The sequence below is a fragment of the Microchirus variegatus genome (genome assembly GCF_963457635.1).
Source record: "Microchirus variegatus genome assembly, chromosome: 3".
Taxonomy (NCBI): domain Eukaryota; kingdom Metazoa; phylum Chordata; class Actinopteri; order Pleuronectiformes; family Soleidae; genus Microchirus; species Microchirus variegatus.
The window spans coordinates 6,991,200-7,016,259 of record NC_139804.1 but is presented as its reverse complement, the minus strand read 5'-3'; the positions used below and the strand labels follow the sequence as shown (position 1 = coordinate 7,016,259).

The 25,060-nt window shown below is 38.6% G+C and overlaps 1 protein-coding gene across 1 annotated transcript; it reads right to left on the bottom strand.

Annotated features, from left to right (window-relative positions):
- Nucleotides 1-8,615: 8,615 nt before the first annotated feature.
- On the bottom strand, nt 8,616-24,567 carry LOC310925272 (scaffold protein ILK). The gene is made up of 13 exons (XM_083887175.1): nt 24,472-24,567; nt 22,836-23,087; nt 16,016-16,181; nt 14,501-14,596; nt 14,304-14,400; nt 14,130-14,213; nt 13,948-14,033; nt 13,710-13,819; nt 12,827-12,954; nt 12,529-12,650; nt 11,748-11,847; nt 10,815-10,945; nt 8,616-9,970 (listed from the first exon to the last, which is right to left on the bottom strand). Exons 2-13 carry the CDS (start codon nt 22,922-22,924, stop codon nt 9,821-9,823), a joined length of 1,359 nt encoding a protein of 452 aa, XP_083743301.1. The 5' UTR covers nt 22,925-23,087; nt 24,472-24,567; the 3' UTR covers nt 8,616-9,820.
- Nucleotides 24,568-25,060: the final 493 nt, after the last annotated feature.

The following is a 25,060-nucleotide window of genomic DNA, read 5'->3' as shown; positions in this document are numbered from 1 at the left end:
AAATCGAATCCTATTTCGTTTTCTCTGAAGGTGCGCCTCAAAATGTAGGTCTCGGTTCGTATGCTGCATTATGTAAATACATAGATATTGGGTTTTATGTAAAGTGACACACTTCACAGTCGTGAGCTGCTGTTACCATAACCCCAAAATAGAGAGATTTAATACAAAAAAGTATTCAAAATGGACTTTAAAAAAACAAAAAACTGACTGTCAAAAATTTTATAATAAGTCACTCAGTGCCACGAGTGTAAATATAGAAGCACTAACACCAAATAGAATCAGCTCGACTGTCACACTGTTCTTTCCCACACTCGACTTAAACACATTAGTGTCTTCATTGCGAGGTCACTCCGTTACTCACAGATTCAATATCCATTTATTCTTGGTCATAAAAAAAAGAAGAAAAAAAATCAATCTGTGTGGAGGTTGGCAGGCGTCCACACTGGCTGATAAGGCAGACTTGGCTCTTGGCACATTACATGCAGCACTGAAGTGCCTCCGGTGATGTAGCCACAGTCGTGCGGTGTATATGAGAAATTACTTGCATATCATTCACATTGATTGTTTAATCAGAGTTCGTGACTTGGCAGCGTCGCCCGTAAACAGATGTAATGGAGCTGCATGACAGTTTAATGTCGGGCCACCAGAACAGCAACTACAGCACACTCTCTACTCCTCTACTATTCAGACGTTCTCCTCTTGACTGGAACCAATTACGGATGAGTGCATCAGCGTGATGAGCTCAGATTCCACACTTGTTTTACATAGACGCGTATGAAGGGCAAAGCAAGGAGGTGTAAGGTTGGACCAGGAAGATGTCAAATTATACTAGATTACTAATTAAGTTTCAGAAAATAACATTTGAAATCAATTAACAAATAAACATTACAGACATTTCTCCAAGACCTTGATTTAGGTCTAAGTAGTTTTACACCTGCGTGCCTACTTTTGTGTTAAGATTGTACCGCTCACAGCGCCCACTGCTGGACAAATTGGCTAATTCAGTCTGTGGTGCTTCTAGGCTGTATATTTTGAACTCAGCTCATTTTTTTACGTCAGATTAGTCCATTTCAGAATTGGATTAGTCCACGATAACACCCGAGTTACTCAGTGAAGTTAGTGCAACTATTTTTTAACGTAAACATTCATATATTTTGCTTAATGTTGGACCAGGTAAGAGAGATATTTTTCATTTTTGGAAATTGAAATATGTGAACCAGAATAAAATTGATTCAGGAAGGAAATTGGCAGTTCTACCCAGGCCTACATTTAAAGTGATCACATTGTGGTGAATCTTGATTCTTAGAAAAGAAAAAGTGACCAAGAAAAAAAAAAAATCTGGTATTGCAAACGGTCAGCAAGTGGAATAAGCCCACTCTCCTGACTGTGTCACATAATTGCGCTTTACAATTGCAGTGAGCAGGGAAGTATCCCAGGATGCACAAAAAAACGAGACAGCAGCAGGTGAACCATTTCACCGTTTGCTCTCCTGTCAGCCGGGAACAGAAATCAGAGGCTGCAGAGGGAACAGGTTCACCAGAACTAATCAGTTCAAGACTGGACAGCGGACAAATGTAGCCTGGTCGACAGAATCTTCTGCTGAGGTCACAGACGACAGTGAGTCACGACAGCGTGAACGCGAGGGACCAAGCATCACTGAGCCACCTGGAGCACTAAAATACCACTCATTCACTGTTTGAATGCCACAGTTTATCTGGATATTGTTGCTGACCAACGTGCATATTTTTTATCAGTTCAGCATCCTCAGCGGCTTACGGCATGACAATGCTCTGTGTCACAAAGAAAAAGTAATCTCGACTTGGTTCAATGAGCATCACACCTTTGGAATGTAGAGACAGAAATAGAGAGAGAGAGGTTTTCATCAAAAAGGTAATACAATTAAGTTGACTGACGGTAACCCTGTTGTTTATTTTGAGATACTCTTATATTTTAACCCTGTTCTACTGCTGAGCAAATTGCAATGAAATTCTGGGTCCACTTGTTGTGTCATGAATGACAATAAAACCTGTCTCAGTTCTTCAAACCAAATAGTAGGGCTGAACAACAATTGTCTTGTCCAATACACATCATATTCTATAGACTGAAGAAAACACCCTTATCTGCACAATTATCACATAGTAAATGTGTTATTCAAATGAAGATTAGTGTTATTATGTAAAAAGTACCATTCCCTCTCACATTGTGAATTATCGCAATAGCACTTAAACTAAACAACTTTAAAAAGCACTTATGCCATTTACAGACAAACGTTAATGATAAAAAACATGTTGGTAACCTCCTCAGGTTTCAGCCTTCAAAGTAAAAGTTTTGGGGACTATAGTCTGTTAAATTTAAATCTAAAATAAAAATAGTTCTCAAAACTCATACAGAGAATATTTTCACATAGGAAAATTTTAACTGTTGAGTCATCCTCTTGAATGTCAGGTAAAATGCGTCGGCTCTAAGCTCCTGGTCTGGCTCCATCCCGTCCTCCCACACGATCCATCCTGGCATCTGCCAAAGCGGTCTGCCATTAATCTGAGCTTTTTTTTTGTACCTGCTGAATACACTGATCCCAATTCTTGCACATTAACCTTGCTGCTGCCCCTTACCACCCCCTGAAAACTGGCACCGGTGTAGGTCACATGTAAGTGGGAGTGTGTGTGTGTGTTTGCAAATATTTTCAGAACTTGTCACTTGTTAGTGTAGCAATTCCTGCCATGCTATAAATAAAGCGAGTCACAGGGAGGGATGGAAGCCAGTGGAGCGCTTTGACAGGAAAGGGCGTTGTGGCCTTGTCTCCATAGGATACGAGGATTAAATGTGGTGCACACATTCACAGCTTATCACGCAGCTTAGAAACTATGCCTTTGCACATTAATGTGCATCAATATAATTACAAAACAAAACATATTAAACGTTATTTTACACATTCATGGTGTATTTGGCATTATCGTGCTGTAATATTGTCAACTTGTAGTTATTAATAATAATAATAATAATAATAATAATAAATTGATCCGTTTCGATTTGTCTGTTAAACAAGAATTATCTGCCATTTTTCAGTCATTTTGAACTGTAGTCCATCACAACTTCACAAAGCCCAAGGAAGTCTTCATATACCATATTTAGTTGGACCAATTGTCCAAAGAAAATACGAAATATATGCATTTTATAACAATAAACAACAACAAAAACGCAACGGGTTGCGAGAAACCAACCAGTGACATCACAGTGGCCACAAAGTATGAGGGAAATGGATAGAATGGTAGTACAAATGCTCTCTGTCTACTATCTGGGCAGAAATACTATCTTGGAATTTAAAAAAATCTCTGCATCTTACCTTGACCCTGCGCCTCCAGAAAGACACTACAAAGAATCATAAGGCAGTGGAAGGTGGAAAACGACACATGACGTAGTCTGCATCCCACACTTCTCTGGCTCCTTGCAGGCATGGCAACACTGGATACTGAGGGGAAAATAAGATAAATATGTATACTGCCAAAAAAAGCAATTAAGATATTGGCAAGAACTTGGTACGGTTATTGCGAAGATCCGTGAGGCACGTGATGTGAAAAACATGCACAAAAATCACAAAGTACATGAGGTCAGCAAGAAAAGATGAAAATTCTACTGGCAGATTTTTTAATTCACCGGTGAATATTAATTTGAGGCCAAAACAACATGGCTTTAGAAGAAAAAGACTGAAAATATTAATGATTCAAACTTAAAACATACATTTAAGAGGGAAGATTATTGAGCAGCAATGGTTTCCTGCGTCATTCAAAATATAAAACAGATACAATATAGAAGGATTAAATAATAAAGTTGTTGTTTTTTAGTGATTCCCAAAGTTTGGACCACTGCCCCCTAATGGGCCCTCAAGGTACTGCAAGTAGTGCAATGGGCGGTCAGTACAAACTATGTGGGAGGATCATGATGGAAAACAGGGCCTGTTTTGATAAGTTTTAGCAGGAAAGGTATTGGGGAACTGAGGAAGTTTATCGAAATTTAGCCATAAATTGATTATATACACTTTTTTTAATACAATTTTCCTACTGTGACCTGTCAAAGTGGCTACTGCTCAATGGGCTCATGGAGACATGGAAAGGCCTAATTCACCCTGTGAAATAAATCATGTTTATGGAAACAATGGCTGGTTTAGATTAATCTCCCATTATAACAGCCTTTAGTTTCTCAGTTAATCAGTTAGTTAGTCTGGAGAACATCAAGGGTAGAAATTTGCTAAATCCCATGGATCGTGTACAACAACCACTTCAAAAGTCTCTACTGACCGACCGAGATATTCATTGACTGCCAACAACAAAATGTTCCCAAATGTTCTACTTTTTATTCTAATGCCTTTACATTTTAGCTTCATTAGCATGAAAAATAATACTTATACATATATTTAAGACCTTCTGGGTGTAAAGTCACTGCTGCCATCTTCAGAAAGAAATTTTCCATCACAAAATCCATCATGATGATCCGTCTCCCTGATGGATGATGAAAACTGCCTGGCAAAGTTTACTAAGTGCTATCATTCACTCTGACATTTCACGCCAGGCTTCCAAAGGAAGGATGAAATGAAGAGGTCTGGACTTTTTTATGTATTAATCTAGGACTTAACCTGAAGAATTTTGAGATTGTTTTGTACCATCGCACCAATGGAGGTGTTAACAATTAGCTGCGAGTCCAAACACAAAACATCACTGGTCATTAGGACTGGGCTGAAAAATCTGACTGTGATTTTTCAGACACATTGTGAAAGCAATTTAGTTTGCAACATCATTTTTAAGTGGAACTTCAGTTCAATCATCACAGTGTTATTTAAACTTCCATTTCTTCACACTACAGCTGGGTTTCACTACTGATTTCCTGAGTTGATTCAATTCTATATTCAATAATCACAGAACTAATGCTGCAAAATGTAAAAATTCCATGTCTCTCATCTGATGCATCAGTAAAAACACTAATATGTAACTTTTTTATTTGACCCCAAAGACACTACGTTAATATGAATACACAGTGCAACTCAACATTCAGTCAAACAGTCAAAAGTGAAAAGTCCAATAAATACAGCCTTAACGCAGTAATGACCAATTTTCTGACACCAGCTCTACTTCCAAAACATATACCTGGATATTTAACCCTGGTCCCATGGGTTAAATATCCTCATTTGCAGCCTTTGCAATTTGCTAAGTGAATCGTTTTGATTTGCCATTTTTTTAACCTGAAAAATAGTTGTTCAAGACTACCAGCAGCTAAACAGTTGTTGAGCAGTTTCACACTTCTCTTACCAATATTCAGAAATTATTTATGAATAAATGGGAATAATATGGAATCACAGCCATAACAGTCATGCAATTGTAAATATATCCGACTATCACAACAGTACTTACATTAAAAAGGAGTCAAGTTGAATCCACTTAATGACGATAGCTCACACACAAAAAAAACTTGACACATTTTCAGTTCATTTTCAGGTCATTTTGATGTGATATATTAACAGAACCACATTTGTTTGCATCGTCTACAAACTACTTTGTACTACTTTTGAATAAAATACGACTTACTCACTAACTGCCAAAAAAAACAAACGCCGCCATTTTGAGAAGGTTCCCGAAAATAGTGCCTGAGTGGAATCCAATCTGGCTAAATCCAGTATTGTAGTTTTCAACTTTTTAATTCATAAATTAAGTTTGTTTGTTTGTTTGTTTTTCAAAATGAAACCCAGATTTTTCATGTTAGTAATGTAAATTAGGAACGAGCACCATGACGTTTTAAAAATGAAGCAGTTAAACGTTTGAGCCGTTTTAATTCGGACTGTACCATCTCAAAACGAACGTTTACACGGTTAAATGTGTTTGATATTAGTGTCTTACCTTCTTCTGTTGTGTTCCAACGGCAGATACATGACAATATTTATTTATTTATCTGACAAAAAACTGTACAAACATTGACAGGTGGAATCCTGTTTGTTTGCGTGTGCGCACGTGTCGCTCACCTAATGGCGTCACCTGATTACGTAACGTCACACTCAATTTACCTGACTGCGTAATGCGGAAGTCGGCCCTATTTGTTTTATATTATATTATATTGTATTATATTGTATTATATTGTATTATATTGTATTATATTGTATTATATTATATTATACTATATTATATTATGTGATAATAGTATAATAATGTAGATGATAATAGTTATTTTTGTTGTTTTTAATGAAAGTCTATTAAAATTAAAACAATATGTTTTACCATTTTTATTCCTGATATTGCTATACTTTTGGTTTGTATTTGTCTTATTTTGTTGTGTTTTGTCTTGCTTCTTTTATTCCTTCTTTGCCACATCACCAATTACCTGTCTATGTCCTGTCTATTTTTACTTTTAAATTGTCTATAATATATATAATATAAATATATATATATATACACATATGTATATATATGTATATAATGTGTTTTTTTTTATTATACTGCAGACTCTTTAGGATTTTTATTGTCATTTTCTAAAACATGTGATACATGAATTGAAACGCAACACATCCTGTTTTAAATAGTTTTTAAAAAAGTAGTAAAACAGCTTTACATATATATTACTATGGCATTTCCAATATAAACGTACTGTTGCAAGTTTGGAGTCATTTGAGTAAATAAACATGGGATGAGACAGTTTTCAAAGGTTTTCCAAAAATCAGACTTTAGAGAAACAACAAAACATCTCTTTGTACAATCATCTTCTCTTCTGGAGTTTCAAAACAAAACTCATTAAAACTCATAATTTAGTGACACAATTGACTCACTCCTTACAGATAAACACACAGATAAAGTAGCTGTGCTGTACCTTTACTGTCCTGTTGTTTTCCTGCTTTATTCCATGAATAAGTCCAGCTTCCACTGCTGTCTGAGGGACTTTCTCCTCTTCTTTGCCTCTGCTGTACGTTCACCACTGGCTCACCTCTGTTGTTCCCTTTCAGCAGCCAAACGCTCCATCTGCAAAGACAGAGGGAGGGAAAAGAGGGGAATAAAGGAGGAAAAAAAGGAGAGGAAAAATAAGAGACAGATTGCTGAGATAATGTAGATTGTCAGGAGCTGCTTTCTTTCTTTCTTTGTGACTCAGTGTGTGCAGAGAATAAAAAAACAACCACCTTAGAGTTAAACTAATTTGATTTCACATTTCCTCAGCACTGCTGTGTGCTTTTCCCATTTTATTTGTTCGCATTTTCAGCTTTTGAGTTCCACAAATGACAAACCTGGCCACTCACTGTGCACTTAAATCAACACACGTGTGTGTGTGTGTGTGGGGGGGGGGGGGGGGGTGTGTTTGTGTGTGTGTGTTTGTGTGTGTGTGTGTGTGGGGTGTGTGTGTGTGTGTGGGGGGGGGGGGGGGGGGGGGGTGCAGCCTGAGGACATTTCAGACTTTTGTGATTCACAAAGCAATCGCAAATGAAATCAGCTTGATGCCGCATTAAAATAGATGAAAAATATTGTCAAAAATACAAAATGAAATAGTACTGAAAGCATGGAGTAGCAAGAGAATTAACTATTATTGTTTGGAATTTAGATACAGTTTTATTGGATTATCAGATTTTTCATTATCAGTATTTAAAAGTACTCTCTTTTTTTTTTAATGAAATTGCTAGTTTTGAAGCATATGTTCAAGCTACAAACATGATCGGTTTGGTCATAATGTGGCCTTCACACAAGTTATTTATGTCACATGACAGGTGAGGGACCAGAATGCACCTGAGAGGGCTTTTTAATGTATTTTTTCCCCTTTGTTTGCTCACTTATGGACAATAAACATGCACACAAAACAAGAATAACCTTCACAGGACATGATGTTTATTTCACCTGCGTAAGATTCATACACTCGTGGCGCAATAGTGGTCTATAAATTAAATTTAAATTAATATCAGACATGGAATCGTCTAAATCTGACCATATAGACTGTATACTGCATAAACAAGGCATAGTGTATGTATATTTGAACGTGAATAAAAAGTTAAAAATATTACTTACATACTGGCAAAACTTTGGCAGGTGACGAGTAGAATCATTTAACATTATGAAAATTGCACTTTTATTAATGTGAATCAAAATATAACCACAAAGACCGAGGGTTAAGAAACACTGGATAACAATATGTGCTTTGTTAAATGAAGAACTATTTAGTATATTTAGGATTTCTGGCAACAAGAATAAAGTGTGTTAATTTGCAGTCTCCACTAGATGGCGGTATTTGACAGTCAGTATATGCCAATAAAGTCTGTTTTATTCAGATTTCCGTTATCATCAGAGTATAGACTAAAGTGAGACTTCGTTCCAACATTAATTTGACCATTTTAATAATAAAACTATACTAATTATACTACTCAAAACGTTTAAATCAAATTACTTAATTCACTTCCCATGTGACCTTTGCCTTGTATGAAAAATGATGTACATTTTTTTCCACTATTGAAACATGTAAACTCTCATCTGTCGTTAAACAATCACTAAATTCAGATTAAAACTAATGTTTTTCAGATTTAAGAGAATCAACCTTTAAGAAAGTTGAACACCCGACAAACCCCAGTTCCCATCACAAATCCACACACTTAAGCTTTTCCATCCTTTTTTCCTTTTTAATATACTTATATATATAAATACATACATTTTGTAATAAGTCATTCTCGATTTTGGCTTCAACCTGTGATTGGGCACGAACAAGCAAGCTGGTGGAGGCACAGAGGAGACAAAAAGTAAACTGCAAAATAATAATAATGAATAAAAAAACAAGTGAGAAGAAAAAAGAGGGAGAACAGATTGTATGATGTCAATAATACTATCCCACCTTCTGTTGGCTGTAGCGCCGATGTAGTCGTAAAAATGTTGTTGTCGACGACAACAGAACACATTACATTTGTACCATGATAAAACTGGGGTTAAAACTTTAAACTACATGAGAGAGGTCTATTTGATCAATCCAGCGGATTAGATTATTACAATGAACAAGAGAAAGCATCAGCATCATCCTCCCATAATTGAAAAACAAAATAAATGTAGAAGATACAGTCAGGACAAGACAGGCTTTACATTTTCCTATGGAACCAAACTAATCCTGCTCTTAAAGGCTCCATACACTCATTCATATAAATTATTCTTGGCTTCCGATTTTTTTCTTTTATTTTGACATGCCAGCATACAGTTTGAAACATGAACCTTTACCCACGAGACAAGCTTTAGGTTAACGTGTTATTTATTCATCGTTTTCAGAAGGAAAACACACATTTTTGAAACATCGCAATTAGCAAATCGGCAAACACCGTCATTTCACTGTTGTTTTTTTTGATTGTTCAGCGTTATATGCCAATTTTTTTTTTAAAAGAAAAAAGATATATATGTATATTTAAGCAGAATATAAAAAAAAAAAAAAAAGAAAATAAACTTACAAACTTAAGAGGGTGCATTTTCCAGATAAAAAACGTGGCCTGAAATCAACTGAAGAAAACACTCCGATTGTCATTCAGTCGCTTAAATAAGACTGTGCTCAGTCCACGTGATGACGGATTAAAAGATGTGTCGGCAGAACGGGCACAAAGACGAGGACGAGGAATAAAAACTTGACATTGAAATACAAACAACAGAAAAAAAAGGTAGATATAAAAGACGAGATGCATCTCAGGAGCTATAGTGGCGTTGAATGCGACATTAGATGAAGGAGTTTAAGGCAATACTGGTAAGCACCACACCACCGTATCAAAAGTGGGAAGATATCCAGTAATGATCGTGTTCAGCACACATACACACACCGACTGACCACCGAGGAAAACGTTTCACTTGTCCTGCATTTTCTCCAGAATGGGCACAATCATGTCAAACTTAGGTCTCTTGGCTGGATCTTCGTTCATGCAAATCTTCATCAGCTTGCAAATGTGTGGGGAGATGCCGGGCGGGATGGTGGGCCTCAAACCCTCCAAGGCAATCTGAAAGAAAAACGCACACACATGATATACTGTCACTGATGTGACAAGTTCTGTCTCTCTGAGAGGCTTTTTCTGCTTATTCAGCTGGTTCCTTTCCATTTTTGTCCAGCATTCATAAGACACAACACTTTTATTAATAATAATAAACAAAATGGCCGCCGACTTCCTGTTGACTTGAAGCCATGGTCACAATGGACTTTTTTGTTCGTCTCGGACATTAACATGTTTCCACCAAGTTTTGTGAAATTCCATGCAACTTGGTTTTTGGCCTGCTCCATCCATGCTTCACCTTAAGGGGGCGCTACAGAGCCCAGGTGCAACACACAGGTCCTAGCATCAAGCCAACATTGAATTATCACCAGATGTGAGCGCCATGCTAGGTTTCCAGGGTTTTTATGCACATTAACCCCCTCTAGTGGATTTTAATGGTTGTACAGTTATTAATTTTTTCACTTTGTCTATAAGGTGACTTTGTAGTGTTTTGATAAGGTACCTTAAAAAAGGTATATTATTATTATTATTATTATTATAATATCGATTAGTCATCAAAAAAACATCATAAACTTTTTGTTCAAATGAGAAGGTTTTACTGAGTTTAATTTAGGGACTTAAATTCATAAGTGCACAAATTGAGATGATCAACAGGCCATTTACTAAAAATGTAAATTTTGATTAAAGAATCAAATTGGTTTAATTGGGAAATCATACATTTTTACTCTCGAGTAAGGTGAAAAATCTGGCAGATAAATGCAGAGTTCAATGGAAACCAATTTGGCAACTAAAGGACAGCACTGGAAACACATTTAAAAAAGCATTTTCTTCGAACACATGAGTGAAAACCGACCTTCATGCCTATTTCCATGTTGGACAGGTCAGCAAAGGGAACTTCTCTGGTCACCAGCTCCCACAGCAGGATAGCAAAGCTCCACATGTCTGCTGAGCGACGGTTAATATCCTCTGGTTTCTTCTGCAGGGCTGAAGAAAAACAAGTGAAGGATTTCACTCAAGACCACAGCCACCACACTTTTATTTAAACCAAACCAAACCTAATGTTTGAAGATGATGAGAGGTACATTCATTTGATATAATGTTGGTCATAGAGCTAGATAGGTCACAGATGAAAGGTGGTAATAAATAGAAACAGTGGATAAATTTCTGCTTTAAAACTATGAATCACATTTTTTCATTTTCCATATTACTTTACGCTATAATAATAATAATAATATTTTAGTGCACTTAACAGAGCAAATGCAATGTTCCTGAGAGAAATTAAGTGAAATGGAAGTAAAATGCAGATATTCTGCATCAGCACATTCACAAGTCAACACTCAAGCTCGTTAAACACTCTTTTCTCATTACATCTGTTATAGTGCAGGTTGTAAAAAGAAGACAAAGTCTATTAGGCTTCTTTACATCAGCCACATCTATACAGTTGTCCTTTATCAAAAGCAGCCATTTCATGGCTCACTACCCACTTTACGTCCTGAACATTGTGTGGAGCTTGTTTCTATGGTAACTGAAGGCGACAGCTCTCTTCTACACTCACAGCCGTCATGTTCGATACACTCTTCAGTAAAAAGTAAAATCTCGCTGCAACCAAAGTTTCCAGGTTACTTTTCACATTTTTATAACAAGTTTCATGTTTCCATCTTGCTCAGATTTCATCTTCAGCCGTGGGTTATATTTAGCTCAGAAGCTGCACCCGTCATTCACGCTCGAGCCTGTGTGGCTCCTGCCGTCACTCAGGATCTGTGCTGCTGTGTTAGTGATACCTTACCCTCAGGGGCGACCCACGCAGGCGAGTACATCCTGCCAGGACACTGGAAGGAGAACTTGACGTCTGACATGCTGATCCTGGCTGTCATGTCTTCATCTATCTGTGGAAACAAGGAATGCAGAGTGAGACAGCTCGCACAAGTGTAAGACATCTCCTTCTACTTTGTGCAGCTCTGAAGGAGAATCTTTTACTATCTCACCATTCGATTCCGATTTTTGGGGCTACGATTCGCTTCAAAATAGTCTGCTTTGCAAGACAAATGGAGACATTAAAGTGTCTTTTAAACATTTATACATGCTTAGATGTAATTGTTGTAATTGTTGCATAAAAGCAATATCATATATTGCGTAAGTAACAGAAATAAAAGTGCTTTATTAAATTTCCATGACGACTGACCAGAAAAAGACGCGCGTGATGACATGTTTACATGACTCCCGTTTGTTAAAATGAGTCTCTAAAGTAACGCTAAACTTTGAAAACAGAGGCACACATACGCAGTACACGGCGCTAACTTGGTGGCTGGACTCTGGTGCCACGGCACGGAAACACAATGACACGTCTGTCTTTTTCCGGTCAGTCGTCATGGAAACGCGGCATGCCCAGAACTACTGCTTATTTAAAATTTTTTAAAAAACATTCTGGGACATTTTATATCGCGATTCTTATGTGAATCAATTTTTTTGGCACACCCCTAAGACCCAGTCGTGTGTTGTATGGACAACAGAGGTGTCAATAATGCAACCTAGAAAGCAGTACTGGTGTCGCGACGGCGTCTTCTTACCATAACACTCTTGCTGTTGAGATAGTGGCGAGGGATCATGGGTTCAAGTGTGTGTAAGAAAGCCATCCCACAAGCAATGTCCAATGCAAACTTCACTGCCTGTGTGTGGTCCACCACAAAGTCTGACACACAAAAAAACATGTTTCAGTCACTTTGGACTCACCACTCTATGTTTTTCCTTTAGACAAAGTGATGAAAACATAAAGACAAATGTGGTTTAACTCACAAATTCCTGCCAAAAACCAACAAAAAGGGGTAAAAAGTAGGGAGTTTTGTGACCAGAGTAAAAAGTACTCACTGGTGCCTTCATGCAGCACGTTGTAGAGGGAGCCATAAGGCATCGCATGTGTGATGATGATGGGGTGAGGGGCGGGAGGAGCCTGACATGCTCCCAACATGGGTAGAACATTCGGGTGGGAAAATATCCTGGGATGGAGCCCAGAGCGAAGGAGGGACACAGAGGAGAGAGACAGACACAGACACACAGACAAAGAGAGGGAGGACTTTGACATAAACTAACGACTAGTGTGAGATGCAACAACCTCCTCCAAAATAAATTATACCTACAGTTTGGTTCAGCACAATGCAAACAAACAAAAGAGTGACCACAGACTTAAAGAACATGAGGCCCTTGTTCAGACCTGGTGTTAACATCCGTCCTGAGTGATCCGATCACAAACGGACAGCGCTATTAATAAAAATAAAAACTTGCCTTAATGACCTGGATGAGTGTCCCATGACCACATAATTCAATCTGGATTCAGCCACACTGAAGTCATGTTTGTTCACGAGATCAAGGAGCGAGAAAAAAAGTCTGGATGAGCTGAGTGAATCAGAGCACTACTGGTGCTGCTGTAACCGAAATCATACTATGCTCAGTGTTCTATTGGGGCATTAGCAACTAATAAATTAAACTTTAGACATTTTTATGAACTTTAAGTTCACTGTCAAAGTGCAGTGGGTCAAATGACGACAGCTGAGGAGGTTTTAAAAGATGTAAACATCGGACTAGTAAGGGTATCGGAAGATTGTCGAGATTGTGATATCAGTATCAGACTAAAAAAGGTGGTAGCAAGTCATCCCAAATATAGATTTGTACTTAACATTGTTAGGACGGATGTTAATACCAGGCCTGAGCAGGGTCTGAGACTGTAAGAAAAGACTGGATATTAAATAATAACCTGAGTTTGGGATATTCCTCGTTAAAGTCTCTGCTTTTCCTCGTGGTCCAGTCTCGAACTTTAAGCACCTTCACAACAACTTCATTCCCTTGCCAGCGTCCTTGCCACAGCTAAGGAGGAAAACAACACAGAAAAGAGGAGTGAATGACATGGCCCTTCCTTTTAGTAGCTCTAAATGGAGCAGTTCTCCATGAATATTCAGCTCAATGAAAAGAGTGAAAACAAGAACGTCGAGTACCTCTCCTGATTGGTTCTCATTAATTTTAGCAAGGAGGGAGAGCTGTTTGTAGTCGACGCCAGCAAGTTTGTTCAAAGTGCCGTTGCCTAAAATTAAAGGAGACAGAAGTTCATTGTAAGTTAAGGTTGAAACAAAAGTCTCATTATTTATGTAAAAATGTAGCACAGCACTGTGGGACTCACGTGGTCGAGTTCTGGTGGTGCCTTTCCAGAACGTATCCTTGAATGGGATTTTAGTCATGCTCTGTCCCAGTTTCTCAGCCCTTTCTGCGTGATAGAGAAATAAGAAAAATCAGACATACAGAGACATAAAACAGGATTTTGAAAAGCTGATATTGAGATGTGTGTGAGTAATACCTCTCAGGAGTTCACGTAGGTGAGGTTTGCCTTTGTCCATAGGAGTTTGTCCATATTTGTTGCAGATGCTCACCTGTGCCCCATTAGTCACAAGGTCCTGAGAATGAGAACAGCAATAGTTTCACTGAGATTTCTCAACAGTCATGATACAGGAACAGGGGAGCTTCTTCAGCATCACCACCAGGGGGTGCACTAACCTCAGCCACTTCGTCCTGGCCCCAGAAGCAGGCATAATGCAGTGGTGTGTTCCCGTGTTCGTTGGCTGCGTTTGTGTCTGCCTTGCACTGGATGAGCTAAAAACAAAGAGAAATCCCAGGATTAAAAGCATAACAAGACTGGTCAGATCCTGTTTGGGCTGTATACAGGGATGAGTGTTGATAATGCTGCCAAGAAAAATCATGGAGGTATGTCTTGCCTGTGGACACATACCAGAGGTATTGAGACACGACTAATATTAAACTCAATAGCTGCCTGGCAGTTATTCTAAATCAGACACTGCAGCAGAGGCAGTGCATTATGGCACCAGCACTGTGAGCTGTTGCAGGCTGTCTTTATATTTCTCACAACTTATCACCACATTAACGCCTATTAATAAATATAATGACAGACGGGTTACATTTTATCTAACGAGAGCTTTACAAATGGTTTCACAATAAATGTACAAACAAACTGCAAGTCGCATCTAAGTGGATTAAAAACTAACTGCATATTCTCATCTGCAGTAGGACAAAAAGACACTTCCACTGTTTTTTAAACACCAAAAAGAGATAAGATAAAAAAAGTTTATCAGCCATGGAGCGTGACCTGGTTTGAAAAAGGGCATTTCTGCATGGAGTTTGCATGTTCTCCTTCTGTGTGTGTGTGGGTTTTCTCCGGGTTCTCGGGTTTCCTCCCACACTCGAAAGACATGTAATATGGGGCTGAGATTTGCTGAGATTGGCACAGCAAACACCCGTGACCCTCATGTGGAAGATAAAGCGGTAGATAATGGATGGATCGAATTTCTAACTTTTCCCACATCCTTAACAGCTTGTTGTACTCTCATCATCAAACAGGTTCCATAACCATGCTTATTTAAAGGTCCAGAGAGTAAGAATCATTGATTAACTCATCTAATGGTGGATCTGCACAATCTAACAAACTGAGGACTCCTCTGGCCATCCCTCAGGGAAAAGAGGTCGGTCAATGTCTCCTTCATTTGCTTAGTACGTTTTCACTAAACTAGACTCTGAGCAGGATGGTGGCCTTCATAAAGCAAGGCCCTTAGCTAAAGCACATATAAAAGATTCATTCCAAGCCTATGAAAAGCCTAATAATTCTCATTATAATGCCGTTATGCAATCACAGGAACATACTTATGGGGAGTATATAACATTTTGGCCAATAAACCCCTCTAAATGTTTCATAGTGGAGCTGTAAATTTCCCCTCGACGCTAACAAAACTGCTAGGTCCTGCCTTTAAAGCTGCTGATGGTAGAAGTACAAGAACAGACAAGACACAACCTGGTTTCACTGCTGTTTAGATGACATCATTGCAGCTTTCATAACATCCTGTGATTTATCAGGTAGACCTCAATAAAGATACATCACATCAATATTTTTTGGAATCTCCTATGCGAGAAGGCATGGGTCTGCCAACACGCTTTGAAAAATTAATAACAAGAATGTAACATAAAGCAACCATTTTTTAGTTGTGTTCACGTAGCGCTCACCTTCCCAACGATTTCCCTGTGCCCATGGCTGGCGGCCAAGTGGAGCGGCGTGTCGTCGCCACGGTTCATGACATTAATGCGAGCTCCTCTCATGATGAGCATGTCCACCACGCTGGAGCGGCCCTCCCTGCAGGCCCAGTGCAGGGGGCTAAAGCCGTGGTCATCTCTGCAGGGAAGAAAGAGAGGAGCGATCACATTCAGGAGAAGCTACACACACAAAAAATATTCAGCACAGCATGGATGAAGAATAACTTCAGAGAAAAAGAGTTTTTAAAACTTCTCCACATGAGGGTTTTTCCACTGCAAACTGTGGTACAGTTGAGACCGATCCAAACGGTACAGACTGGGCCTGAGTTTTTTGGGAGGATTTGTGTTTTGCTTGGACAATCCAATCACAAAACAAATACACTTTTCTAAAACCAAAAAAGACAAGTGTGCAAAAACCGGACAGTCAACGCTGAGCAAAGAGTTCACAGAGAAGTCACATTAATGCTTTAAACGTTTATGAAGGTGTTCTTTTCATCAAAGCACCACCTTTTACCCAAAACCTTGGCCACAGTGCTGGTTTACAAATTGACTCCAGCTTATCCAGATGTTCCGTTGCAAACTATGTCAAAATACTTCTCGTTTATTACCGATTAATCTGCTGTTTAGTCTCGTCTTAGTCGCGCACTACCACACCACCACTATCCTGCAGGTCCTCTGCAGTCATATGGGGGTTTGCTCTCTTACTCAAACGTGCAATTTTATGAGAAAATTGACGTCCTGATCTTATCACGGTCTCTACAAATCCCTCGACTACCTCGGCTCCATCACATCATTTCAAACAGAGGGAAATTAATCCAGGAAGTGCTTTGAGATTCCTTGAACAGCTTCATCTGCTTCGTCTACTTCAGTTAGCACCACTTTTGAAAAGAAATGGTAATGGAATTGTGTTACAGTGAGGTTTAAAACATCAGCTGTGGTGTTATGTTTAGCTGCTGATCTTTCCCGACCTGCCATACAAGTTCCAACAGGTCAATTAACAAGTTGTGATTGTCTTTCAGGTGAAATAGTGTCCAAACTCTATGTTTACCTTAACATTTAGTTGTTTTATGATGGTGTCAGACTTCATGCTTTTTAGTTCCATCAAAATGTTACATCTATCTAAAACTACAGCAGTCTCAGTTCTCCACTAAATCACAAAGTATTTCTGATATTTTGTCACTAGCATTCAGGAAGTTAAGCTTAATCACGGTGGAAATGACTGCAGTGCATTAATCTGACCCTGAAGCATAAAGCCGTGTACACGCTGAGCTGAGGGAGAGAATTACGAGGAATTTCATTTGTATTTCTGTCATTTCACTCTAAAAAAAGGAAGTTGAGGCAACCCGGAGCGAGACGACAGCTAACAACCCTCGGGCACTTGTTATTCCTCTTTGTTACACTGACACTGAGGACAGTGGCCTCAGTTACACGACAGAAAGCTCCACAAACGACTGAGAGAGCAAGAGCTGAGCGACAGGATGTCAATCAGGCTTTGAAAAACCAAAAAGAAAACAAGTGGGCTGAGTGTTGGTTACTCCTTATAAGGAGGAGCCCCGAGACTTTCTTCAGCAGATGCAAAAACTCCAGCTGCTGTGTGTGATTGTTTGTCACATCTCTGCTCTCTCAGTCACAAATGATCCCCTCAGCTTCACTTTATCCTCTTATGACCATCATGATAATCAGGCCGCCTGGATTTTATTTTGATTTTATGGCTGTAGTATTGTCAAAAAAATATTTTCTAGATATCAAAAACGGTGTAGGAGTTACAGTAATGAAAAGTATGCGTGCCAAATGGTAACGGAAGAGTTAAACATCCAATGAAACATTTAGAGGGAGAAATGATATGTAGCAACCACATGTATGATCAAGTGTATAATGACTTCATTTTTTGTTTTTATTAGCTTTAGAATGAGCTTTTCATATCTACTGTATGCAAGGGCCTTGTTTTACATAGGCCACCACAATATTTCAGGAATTGGAAACTTGCCATGGGAATTATTTTCAAAATTAACTGAAACATAGTTGGGAAATAATAGATTGTATCATAATCTTTGGCTAAAACAATCATCATTTGTTGCAAATAAAGTTGAATATCAATGCTATTCCTCCAATCACAGGCACAAAGCACACTACTTACTGCAGGGCTACTGAGGCCACACCCCCTACACACCCACTCCCCCATCACATGACATCACAGATGATTTCTATAAACCTGTACTAGTAAATGAATGAATTGCAATGCTTTTTAATTGCATTATTTTGCATGCATGTCTATGTTCTTTAAATTATCCACCCTTTCCAGTTAATTAATCATGAATTCCCATTGATACCTATGGAAGGTTTTTCCAAAATTCCTGAACTGAATTTGCCATGGACAGTTTCTGGAAAAGGTACCAGCAATTTTCCACCCTTTGCAACCCTGATCTTGCATGTTTCTACTGCCGTAAAGTGTGCCTTTCACATTTTGAATCAGAATCTTTCAACAAAAATCACAACAACTGCATAATTTCTAGTATGTGAAGGCCACTGTTGTTCCCCACCGCACTTAGGAAAGGAAGGGCTGAGAACTGTCCCTTTAAAACAGCTGATACACCTCATCGTTCATATACAGCATCTGTCACTACTATAAGGATACTGCACATTCCTTGTGTTAATAATGTGAGACTCTTTTTTTGTGAAACTGTGAGTAGGCAGACGGCAGAATAATACAATCAGAGAACTGAGGGGGGTTTATGAATCTGCAGGAATTTGAAACCCGTCGCCTCCCCCCCGCCTCATCATCATCAATTCACTGGCTTGTATTCACACATCCTGCAGAGTCTGGTTCAAAACAGCATCAAGAGCCCCACAGAGACCCTCAGTCCCACAACACTCCGTTATTTGTGCATCTGGCTGACCCGCTGTGGCCGCAACAGATCTGCTCCCTGAGCAATTTCCTCTCAGAGCAAAAGGCCAAATACTACAAACTAATTAGTCAAAGCTTATGAGACAAAAACTCCCCGCAGACTCACTCCTATTATTTCTTTTAGGTTAAAGTTAGATCTGTTCAGGGGAGGATGTGGATTTATGACTAAATTAATGGCTGTATTCTTCAGCACAGGGATATTCAGAGGTTCAGATTAGAACATCATCATTTCTTATTAGCCATGTCCAAATTTACAGAATGCATGGAGTGAAGAGTAGAGTAGATGATAAGTGAAAGGCTAAGAGAAGAGAGAAGACTAAATCTGTCCATCATAAGACTGAGGAGAAACAAATGACTTTGCTCTGGAATAAACTTGACGAAGAATGTACTTTGAGAAATTACATAATCTCGCCTAATTTAATTACATTTTGCTTATTGGTTTTGCAAGCGCACTCTGCTGTCACTGCCAACGAATTATAATGATTCTCAAAGCTCACAGATTTGTTTAAAAATTCTAGGAGACTACAAGATGAAACATGTTAAAAGGTGTTTTCTGGGGAACTTCAGATCTTCTAATACATTTAATCTTCAACATCATCATCAGCAGAAGGTGACGTTCAGGCAGCAGGCTACTGGTTTCTGTGAGCATATTCTATTCAGGGATTCTTTTTTTAAGAGATTACATTTTTCGCATTGAGCCAGCTTCACCCATGCAACCAAAGGCACTGGAGTGCCAGGGCTGTTCTTGTGCTCACCCCTCCACACTGGTCATTTATTTCAGGCACTTCCACCTGCCAACAGAGCTCAGTTTAGCAGACAGAAAAGCCCAAGGAAGCGCCCCTGTCTGCACCCTGGATGTATCTGGCCTGAAATCCACTCCAGGTCATATAACAAGCCTCAGCACAGGGGAAATGAACAAAGAATATTTATCATTTAGTTGTTTTAGTTTATGAACACAATGCCAAAAATTCTGAATTGCCTATTGTCTTTGTCCTTACACGATAGTAACCTGAAACTCTCTTGATTTTGACTTGTCCAGACAAAAAAAAGAGCTGCAACTCAACATTATATAATCCACTTGATCGACTTGTTTGGTCTGAAAAATGTCAGGAAAGGTTCTTTTTTAAATAAATTCAGATCAGTGTTTCCCAAACCTCAAAATGATGATGTTCTCAAATGTCAGATGTTGTCCACAAAACAAAATTATTTAGTTGTGTATCATTAATAAAGAAACAAGAAAATATTAACATTTAAGAAGCTGACAAATCATTAAATTTAGTCATCAATTCATCCATTAATCGCTGCAGCACAGACATGAAGAAGGCTCTGGACAAGTAAACTGATGAAGTGATTTCCCCACTTGCTTTATAAACCTATTTTCAGCACAAATCTATGACTTTGACTTGAAGTAGTAGACTAAAACCTAAAGACCAAGGATGGTAAATAATAATAATAATAATAATATTTACAACTTTATTCCCAAGTTCCCAAAGTGCTTTGACATACCAGGTCAAAAAATATGAAGCCAAAATAAATAACAGAGAATAAGCTATAAACAATAGTAACAACAAGGAATAAAAGCCCAAAGTAGGAATTAAAAAGCAAACGTACAGTCAGTGCAGACATTTGTGATCATTTCAAACTTTGCAATTAACTCCAGTGAGCCTCGAGGAAAGATTGAGGGGAAGTGAGTGGAGCTATCTAATACCACTGGGAGACAAATTCCTGAAACACATTGGTGGAGGAGGGGAAGGTGATGTGCTGTGCTATGACTTACTGTGCATTCCTCTTCAGAAAAAGAAAAAATCTTTACAGCCATACACACATATACACAGATTGTGTCCTGTCACACACTCCTCTTCCAGTCCTGCCCACTTCAATAATCTCCTCCCTCCCTCTCTCAGTTTTGGTAGGTGGTAAATGGTTCCCTTAAGGCCTGTGTGTTACTCCTTGTAAGGAGAGTCAGCATTCCACTACTGTTCTATGTCTGGGAGATACATCAGTGACAGCACACTGTCAGAGAGCACAAAATATTCCTGTGAGGGTCTGATAGTACAGTGGGATTAGTAAAAGTATAGTATGTTCTGTGGGGAATTATAAAGGCAAGAATACAAGCATCTGGCTGAGATACATCAACCAGAAAAGGGAAGTTGACATGTAATCAGCTAATGGTCAAGTCACATGTGGGGTGGGTGTGTGTGTGTGTGTGTGTGTGTGTGTGTGTGTGTGTGTGTGTGTGTGTGTGTGTGTGTGTGTGTGTGTGTGTGTGTGTGTGTGTGATGTAATCAGTCTGGCAACACTGAGGTCAACAAATATTCTGAACAGGAGGAAATTGATGTATCCGTTGTGCATACATTTTATATACAAACAAATCTGTTGATATAAATGTATTTGGAGTATGACTGAAAACACAAAGAAGTGCCCACAAAAGTTTCAAAAGTAAATTTAACTTCCAATAAAAGGCACCTGGTTGTCGATGGGATAAATACTTCTCGTCTCCACCCACCCCTGCGCTCCCTTAGTCAGGTCTGATAGTTTTGCTTCACGGAGCTTGCTTTCAGATTGTTCACAAAGACCAAACGGAGGCAGAACAACATCAACAATGACAAAAACTACAAAAAGTTGCACACTGCAGCTTTAAAATGATAAGAGGCTAAAATAAATGTGACTTTTGCATCTTGAATGTACTGATTTGGTTCTTTCAAAGTGTGACTTAATTTATATTCACAACACGTTATTCCTGATTAAACTGAAGTTGAGGTGAGAGCTAAACTGTTAAACTGTAAAGATGCTTAAAATAGGAACATAATTGTTCTCATCAGTATCAGACTAGTTGATAGTGAGCCCTATCTTTCTTTTTACCATTCGTGTATGAGAAAAGGAGCTCGAAGCTGTGCTGAACTGATTAATTCATGCCATCTTTGTTTGCTTTTAAAAGAAATACCAAAAAGTGAGGAAGACAAGCGCCATGGGTGGCCGTGAGAACTTGAGTGGCGAGCTCTGCCAAGTTTTTTTCTCTTTGAAATCAGCTGAAAAGACAAAAGACGCTCAGCACTCACTAATTATCTGAACGTCTCTAGCAGGTGTTTTGTGATGTAAACATGTCAAATATGTAATAGGAGCCGGTATTGTATTTAGCATCTAAATCTATATATCTTACGTCCTGTCCAGTGCTGTAACTTTTTCTGTAAGGTCTGAATTTTGCAGCCACACAGCGTCACTAACTGCCATCACTGCCCGTTTCCTGTCCTACATTATGCTCCATGTCATTAACATGGCCCCCACAAGGAAATGGGTTCAATCTCTGGCCAAAATCTCACTGGGGACTAAAAAAGGCAGGCTCATAGTCTGCTCAACGCAACATTTAAAGTAAACACTGATAGTGTAGTGGAACAGTTGTTGCCTTCTAAATTCTGAATGTCTCAGTCCTTCCAGGATGCTGAGGCTCGTTTCTGTGATTTTGCCTGATTTCGTGGCCTGAGCTCATGTTTGTATTCACATTATAACTCAACTGCTTCTTCTTCTTTTTTTGCATCATAAGTGTTGTGTAATGATTAGAAAAACGTGTAGAGTCTGATTCCCTGCTCCGAGGTTGTTCTCACTCTCTGTATTCAGTATATTGCTCTCTTGCTCTTTATCTCGCCAATCGTTAAGCAGTAGCAATGCAATAAAGTCGCACTTTCAGTTACAAATGTGGAAGTGATCGAGAGGAGGATAAAGGAGCAGCTGAAAGCAAAGTATCCCAGTGTAAACTCTATTCTCCACTTCCTAATGACGAATGATTAGACAGCATCCGTCTGAAATGCAAAATAACTAAATTCATTTGTGTTAATTATTGCTTTGATTATTGTGAATTCCTGATGTGGCCGTTTTCTCCACTTGACTTACCCTTGGTTGAGGTCGTTCTCCGTGTTGTCCAACCATAATCGAACTGCGACTGCGTTGCCTTCTCGGCACTGCGTAAAGATGTCATCCATTTCAGCTGTGGTGTTTTCCCTCTGACAGGTGTCACCACCTCAGAGTAGATGCAGAACTAAAGTGTAGAGAGAGGCCGGCCCAAAGGGTTCAGCAAAGTCCTGGTGAGCATCAGTCCCTCATCTGGGTCAGACGGTGTCAGAGCTCAACAGCTCTACAGCAAACCTGAGGAACAAAAGGAACACCAACACAAAAAAGCTGCTATTAAAACACTGACAGCAGTAACGGGTTTTACCGTAATGATCAGTATATTATTTCATATTTAACCGTGTTTTTGCAAAGCCCACACGGGAGAAGAACAACTTAGTATTGAGCAATTTTACCCACCTCTGTCATAGTGGGTGGGTATTCAGATTACAGCATTGTGACTCACAACACTTGGCTGTGACTTGCACCCTGTGTGAGCGCCACAGCAAATACATATTTCTATGGAATGCATCATGTCAATTTCTGCACTTTCTTATGTTTAGATTATAAAATGAAAGACTGATTTGATTAGTTTGCTGGCTTGCAATCAGACTATGACTTATTTTGTGTGACTCAAAGCACAATTATGTCATTTAATAAGAAATGTCAAAAAATTAACTACTTTGTTGAATAAATCACTATATATCACTAATATCTGACTTTAGAACAAGCCTTAATAGGAAAAGTCACTTCATATGTCATTCTTATGTAAGTTCATGGTTTTAGTTTTTATTTGTTTTTAAATGTGGTCATGTAATTTAAAATAACTGATTGTTTGGTTTTAAGCAGTTTCATCATTTATAACTACTTCTTGTTACGCATTCATCGATTGTAACTGCAAATCACGTTGTAAAATCCTTGTTGTCGTAAAAATGCTATATAGATCAAGTTTATTATCGAGTAATACATTACTAAATAAATAAGGTACATTTTGAATATACATATATAATTTTTTAAAGGATGCTCTGATTGCAGAGATAGAATACAGCGTGAATAATGCATTCATTCATCATCATTTGTTAACTACACAAATAAGGCCTTTGAAAACTGCAAAAAAGGTGTATTGCAGCTGATTATTTAAAACTATAGCTGCAGGCTAAATTCATAGACGTTAACAGGATATTTAAAAAAAAAAAAAAAAGAATGTGAGTTTGACTTTATTCTTCTTTTATATACATTACGTGTTTGTACTGTTGGCATAAACACTGCAGCAATCTGGACTCGCGGTCGTTAAAGTCATTTGTCATAATTAAATCAGCAGTCTTGACTAGCTGCACTGCTAACCCGGCTAACACAGGGTTATAAGTTAGCTGGTTAACCTTCCGGTTCATGACACGTACAACAAGTGCGCCCCCATTACAGTAGATAAAACAATAATAAAGTTATTTATAAACCAAACATCACCTCCTGACGGTCTACGTGATCCACAGGCAGGTTTTGGCTAACAAGCTAACCCACTAATGAGACACCGCGGACCGTCGTGTGTCTCTCATTTGACGCTGAATGACTGAAAGTGACACTTAAAACATACTCATTCGCTGCTTTAAAGCTGCTCAAACTGAGCCGCGAAGCTTAAACTTACCCGGTGTGTTCGCCCGTTGAAGAGTAATAACAGTTCAGAGGGACATAAGTTATTAGCAGCGGTGTATCTTGTCTCCAGCGGGTTGAATGCAGGGGGGAACGTCCACACCCTCACCGCCGCCGTGACGACGTCACAGGGGCTGCTGCCACAGAGACGACCGCCCTCTACAGGTCACACAGAGGACAGCAGGGACGCAACAAAACCATGGCCTCAGGTTATGTTTTTTTTTTTAATCACTAAAGTAAATGTTTGATTTTATTTTTGAATTGCATCATGGAAACACTTGACGAATAAAAATATATATACGTATTGTGGGATACTTTCGCGTAATAACAACTTATTATCTCATAAATATTAAATAATTTCTCATAATTTTGACTTATCATCTCCTAAAAAATATATATATTTTATAATAATTATGACTTAAGAGCTCATAAAGATACTATAGATACTATATAGATACGTTCTCCTAATTATGACACTTTTTCATAAATTAAATACTTTCCCAAAATTGACTTATTATATCCACAAATTAGATACTTATTAGAAAAAAAAATGAAAAATATATATTAGTAAGTCATAATTTTGA

What these genes read in the sequence shown, in the direction of transcription:
- LOC310925272 (XM_083887175.1), bottom strand. Translation starts at nt 22,924, where the DNA reads ATGGATGACATCTTTACGCAGTGCCGAGAAGGCAACGCAGTCGCAGTT. An exon ending in ACAGGGAAATCGTTGGGAAG is followed by an intron (nt 14,597 to 16,015) that starts GTGAGCGCTACG and finishes CTTTGTTTTTAG; the next exon opens with CTCATCCAGTGCAAGGCAGA. An exon ending in ATGAGAACCAATCAGGAGAG is followed by an intron (nt 13,820 to 13,947) that starts GTACTCGACGTT and finishes TTTCCTCCTTAG; the next exon opens with CTGTGGCAAGGACGCTGGCA.